At 45.9% G+C, this 6,196-nt stretch overlaps 1 protein-coding gene across 1 annotated transcript; it reads right to left on the bottom strand.

Moving 5' to 3' along the window:
- Positions 1–2,708: 2,708 nt before the first annotated feature.
- Positions 2,709–4,552, bottom strand: LOC144109580 (thimet oligopeptidase-like). Its single transcript, XM_077642399.1, has 4 exons — positions 4,280–4,552; positions 3,696–3,827; positions 2,982–3,098; positions 2,709–2,798 (listed from the first exon to the last, which is right to left on the bottom strand). Exons 1-4 carry the CDS (start codon positions 4,550–4,552, stop codon positions 2,709–2,711), a joined length of 612 nt encoding a protein of 203 aa, XP_077498525.1.
- Positions 4,553–6,196: the final 1,644 nt, after the last annotated feature.

Here is a 6,196-nt window from a genome sequence, read left to right as displayed (position 1 = left end):
TTGTATCAAAAAGATAATTCTGGAGAAACCCGGGAGCAGCACAAATGTAACAAAGGAGTCACCCAGAAGAGTTTGTTACTAATGAGATCAGGTTTAGCCGTGTGTAGCTAGGAAGAAAAAAAAACAATAAAAGTGCTCATAAAAGCAGTGACAAAATATTTTATTTATGCTGACACTGTCTTGCACACAAGTTAAGTCCAAAGGACACCTTGAGCCATCCTTTTTTTCACATTGGCATCATCTCAACGCTTCTTGGAATTTTTTACAAATTCATCAAGCTCGCAAAGTGAATCAGCAAGGCTGAAATTCCTTTGTTCCAGCAAAGCTTGACCCCGTTGGACCTGCTTCAAGCTTTTGTTCTTTAGCCTGCTTCAGGGTTGACTGGCATGCAACCTTTTAAATTGATGCAACCGACATGATGCACAAACATGAAGGAAGGTAAACTCGGGAGAGGCCCTCGCTATCCGAGGTGCACGCCAAAAAATGTGCCGGAAGTCATGTAATTTCGCAAGAACAACTGGGAGTCTTTGGCTGAAGGCGCAGCCAATAGTAACGCTGGACTCAGTGACGTTGTCTGCTGCAATGCCTGCTGCGCATGCGCAAGCGCGCTGAGACGGCAGCCATGTGGGAGGAGCAGGGGGCAGCTGGTTTCAAAAAATACGACTTGATCACCTCTCCCATTTCTTTCCTGCCTCCATGTGGCAAATGAACTGGCTGCTAAATTCTACCACAAGCCAGCCCACTCTGGATTGCCAACTGCGGAAACGTTTTAGTATGTCGCCAACCGAAAGCCTGAATGGTTCCAAGAATAGTCGTTTTTTTTGTGACTGCGTCTTCTTTTTGCGCAGCTTAGGCGCAATATTGATCGATCAATTTTCCGCTTTTGGGGCAGACTGGAGAAGCAAAATGTAAATGTATCAGAATGGTCCAAATGGAGCAGCTGGAGCGCCACTGTTAATACTATAACAGAGATTGATTTTTTTGCAGGGATGTGCAAAATATCAGTGTCATAATTGATGAAAACAGCAACATCGAAATGCCATGACCTGTCAAGTAAATACCCAGAGGATCATGGAAATAGCTCTTTATGTAAGGTGCATGTCACACCTGAAATTCTCCCCCAAATTATTTTACTATAGGTGGCAAATAAGTCTGCACGAAAATAACAATGTGCTACCCCACTCACTCTTTCGCAAATTATTTACTGCTTTCGCTAAACACCATTAAAAACAAGCTTATTTGTCAGATGAAGGATGAGACGTTGACCTGAAGCAAAGAAATCCCTGCTAGGGGCTGCCCACAGCCGGAAAAGGCCAAGAGATCGCTTTGTACACAAGTGCGCACATAACGTGTCAAAGGGTCAAGTTTTCCTTCACCGCCCAAATCTCTACCATTAAATGAAGGACCACAGAGGACATGAATGGTAGCCAAAAAACATAGAATTCAAGAAAAAAGTGTGTCAACTTTGATGTGAAAGGCAGCAGAAAAAGATAAATTCTGAGAAAAAAAAGTTATGGTGACACATAAGTCAACGTAAGAATGAAATGAGACAGCATTAGGAGTAATGTTGCTACTACACATTTGTGCGCTTGTTTTTTTTCACCAGGTACGCAATGAAACTGTCATCGTATCTTCATTTGTACATATAAAATCGTGCACTGAGCAAGTGCAGAGTACCTGTTCCAACCTGCTTGTCTCACCCTTTCCCATTGTGCGCTCAACCCTTATTTTTCAGTTCAGATTTTTTGCGTCGTTGTCACGTGACCCTGTGACATCATCGCCCTCTCGACTAATCAGCAGCTTTTGCGACTAACGCAGGTCACGAAATAGCATGATGCGAACTCTAATGCTGTCGCATTTAAGTTTTTGACAACCTTTTACTTACCAACAATCCACATTCAAGTATCTCTCCGGATAATTTTCTGTACCACAATAGGTCAAACAGCATGGTTCTTGGTACAGCAAGTGGTGCGGTGCAGTGTAACATCCCAATATTCGACCACACAGGGCTGTTTAATGTGCACGGATATCCCATAGCACATAGCAGTTTTCTACATGTCGCTTCTGTCGAAATGCGGCTAATGTGGCCTACGATGATGTGCCAGCATCACTCGCATCATTTTCTATGCCTTGTAATACTGCCAATGACATGCAAACACCAGGATGCAAGACAATATTAATGTCATCCGCAAGCAAAACTGCTTTTTGTGTTTCTTTACATGCATTTGAATCATCATCAATGCCGTCAGTGTTTTCAAATAAATTCTCACCTACTACTTGGCTTTTGGCAGTTACTGCTTAACAATGAGATCCTACCATTGGCCGGTGTCGAAAATTTCCATGAGACCTCATCATTTTTGTTTATATCCATCACGCACAAATTTCACTGCACACATCACACAATCCACAAAATCACGAAACGAAAGAAACAATATCATATGGCCCTTTAATCCAGCATAACGCATGTAAAAAATGTATCCAAAGTCCTCACTTAGGCACATGTGTCCGGTGTCCAACAACCGTACACAGCATGGCACATAGAAAGTACAAAAAGCTTGAGCAATCTTCTGTCTTCAAGCAGCGCGACGCCACAAGCAGACACGTAAGATTAGAGGTCGTTCTCCCCACTGTTCTTGTGAAAAAAAAAGAAAAATGTTAAAAATATGCAAGTCTGCTAAAGAGTCCAGAGGCAACTGTTTGTTGTCACATCAACTCGAAGGTGCCAGGCCCTTGCTTCTGAGGAAGGCGTCCATGGTCGGGTCCCGGCCCAAGAAGTCCCTCAGGAGCTCTTCCGCGTTCTGAGTGAACAGACAACCAACATCACGGCCGTCAGCGACTTCAAATGCAAATTCATTCACGCGGCATAGGGATGAATTAAACATACTGCTTTTGTGCACAACCAAGGCATTTAATGTACCACACCTCACCACTCCCACAGTCCCCTCCCCCCCAGTACAAATGCGTGCAGGCTTTTTCCGCACCTTTGTTGAGCCAGGCTCCAGGATGTGCCTCCGGTAGTCCATGCCGGTCTTGGGGTTCAGGATGCCCTCCTTCTTGAAGCGCGTCTCAAAGAGGTCCGCGCTGAACACCTGGCTCCACTGTTGGTGGGACAGCAAGCCAACGGAGGTCAGGCAAAGACAGAACACATGAACAGGAATACCGGTTGAAACTGATCGACCCTTACTCCCAATTTGAGCGCTTTGCCTAGACTGCTTTCAGGCAAAAAGGCGTGTGTAGACAAGTAGCAGAATACACTCAAGACACAATGCACAGTACACGGGCCTCTAGCATTTCGCCTCCATCACAATGCAACCGCTGCGGCCGGGATCAAACCCGTGCCTTTTGGGTCAGCAGCCGACCTGCGTAGTATGGTGGTCCAAGTAAAACTATCAAAGTTAGTAGTTCCCCAGTAGCATTCAATCACATTTACGTCAGGAAGTTTAAGTGGAACACGTTTTGTTTGGCATGGAGTGACCCCTTCCAATGCTTTTTGATCTGTTGCAACCTCAAGTCCACGTCGGCTGTACGACTGCATGTTGTGCAAGGGCCTAAAGCATAACGGTGCATGACAGCAAGTAGAATGCTGCTACTGTTTTTAAGAAGCGTGTATATCACCCTTCCTGTAAACCTTCGAAGATTCCGAAGTATGCTGGGGCGCTTGGCACGAAAAAAAATATGAAAAAACTTCTACGCACCAGGTAGCCGTAGTACTGTGCGTCATAGCCACCCATCAGGTGGCCGAAGTTGGCAGAAAAGTTGGTCCCATCTTGGGGCTTGTAGCCCAGCAGCTGTTCCTGGATTTTGCGGAACAGCCCAGCTGTTTCTGCCTGTGAATGAACAATGAAAAGAAAAAAAAAACGGCAAGGGTAAGAAAGAACACCTTTACTCTCTATCTCAAGGGCATCAGCCCTAAAAATGGATCCTAATTTTTGTACTCTAGCTCCCTGCTGCAAGACATTGCACATTGTCAACCACAGGCTTTCCCTTCATGCCCTGCTGCCAAGCAACGATACATACCATATTTACTCGTCTAATGAACTCAGGTACGATACAAATATCTTTGGTGATCACGCGAGAGTTGTATGATTGAGACTAAAGTGTATATACTTTATTTGCTGCCACACAAACATAAACAGAGTCACAAAAAGCCAAACAACTAAATGTTACTGAAAACAGAAATTGGACTTGAGTTGTTGTCGGTGTTCCCTTAAACCTGCCACTATGCCCAATCAAGCGTCACACTCAAGGCCAAGCATTGGGCCAATTCACTGATGCGTACCTGGGGCTTGATGTGCAGCTCCAGGTCGAACATGGCGAGAGTGATCTGGCGCAGGTTAAACTGGCCCACGTTGGCGAGCCGCGAGGCGATGAGCAAGTCGGCCAGGTCATGGGGAAGCGGCTCCCCAGTCGCGTGGTGCTGGGACATGCGGCGCAGCCCCTCTAGGTCCCAGCACCAATTCTCAAGCATCTGAGATGGGCACTCAACAAAGTCCCGCTCCACTGCCAGGCCCCTACGACGGATGGATCCCACTGTTAGGCTAAAGTGGCACATGCTGTGGCCGAGACTGGTGGATCTATTCTCATACGTTCACTTTCAGGTTGATCACTTGCAGCACATGCCTTACTGGGTTTGCCACTAGAGCCAGGTGGGTTGAAAGAATTCGTAAGCAAACGCATTTTCTTGGAAGGTGAAATCAAAAACAGGAACTGGCCATGAGCATGAGCGGGCGTTCCTTGCATCTGTTATCATGCGGTGAAGTTAAGACTAGTTGACCAAAGGCTTGCAGCGGCTACCGCGTGGCCTGCTTCACAGCCGAAGGCACTGCGGAAATCACCTGTACCTTAATTTTAATTATATACCGTATTTATATACATAATAAACCCAACCCCTGATTGAAAATTTACTTTGTTCTTCTTTAAATACATATTATTGCATACCGAATCCCCTTAATAATATTTGGGCGAAAGGTAATGGTGCAGTATCTGTCTCGATTGGACACCTAGGGAGAAAGGAGGGAGTTGAAGAAGAAAAGAAGTGAGAGGTGCCGTAGTGGAGGGCTCCGGAATAATTTTGACCACCTGGGGATCTTTAACGTGCGCTGACATCGCACAGCACACGGGCGCCTTAGCGTTTTTCCTCCATAAAAACGCAGCCGCCGCGGTCGGGTTCGAACCCGGGAACTCCGGATCAGTAGCCGAGCGCCCTAACCACTGAGCCACCGCGGCGGGTTGTGTTGTTTATGAGATTCAGTTTACAAGATAGCGTGTCGTCAGGCCGCAGACCGGTTCTGATTGAATCCATTCCTTTTGCTACTTCCCTTTCCCAAGCCTCTAAAATTAGCCCAACACGTGACCACGTAGTGAACCAATGCACCTGCTTCCTGCTACGTAGCAAGTGACGCCCAGCCGTCTCCCGATCTCACCTCTCCAGTCAAGCCCTCCTCCTTTCCCGGATATAGTTACTACATACAGTACGATACAACTTAAAAAAGAAAAGCACATGGTAACATTGACAAATTCCCATTTGCAAACATTCTGCCCGAAACTTATTCTATACCTTGAGCCTGGCGCATGATGGCCTTAGCTGCCTATGTGCCATAAAACCCAACGCAACACAACACAACATTGACAACATTCCGTGGCGTATCCTGTGTTAACTCCGCTGACCAATTACAACACAAGAAAATCAGCCTATAACGTCAAGGATGTTCCTAACATAATTTTTTATCGCATGGAAATAAAATCAAAGCCTCTCGACAGAGTTGAGGGCGCCGCCCTCCTTTTTTTTTCATTTTATTAAATATATTTTCCGAAATAAAAAAAAGTCGGAAACGGGTAGAATTACGTTCGTCGCGAGAAAAATATGCCATTTAAATACTGGAGCTAAACGCAACTAATGTAAGCATCAACGTATGATCCAATCTCATTGCGAAATAATAATAATTGGTTTTTGGGGAAAGGAAATGGCGCAGTATCTGTCTCGTATATCGTTGGACACCTGAACCGCGCCGTAAGGGAAGGGATAAAGGAGGGAGTGAAAGAAGAAAGGGAGAAAGAGGTGCCGTAGTGGAGGGCTCCGCAATAATTTCGACCACCTTGGGATCTTTAACGTGCACTGACATCGCACAGCACACGGGCGCCTTAGCGTTTTGCCTCCATAAAAACGCAGCCGCCGCGGTCGGGTTCGAACCTAAGA

The sequence above is a fragment of the Amblyomma americanum genome, chromosome 11 (assembly GCF_052857255.1).
Source record: "Amblyomma americanum isolate KBUSLIRL-KWMA chromosome 11, ASM5285725v1, whole genome shotgun sequence".
In the NCBI taxonomy this organism is placed as follows: Eukaryota; Metazoa; Arthropoda; class Arachnida; order Ixodida; family Ixodidae; genus Amblyomma; species Amblyomma americanum.
Note: the sequence above shows the minus strand (reverse complement) of the source record. Positions and strands in the feature narration are given on the sequence as shown.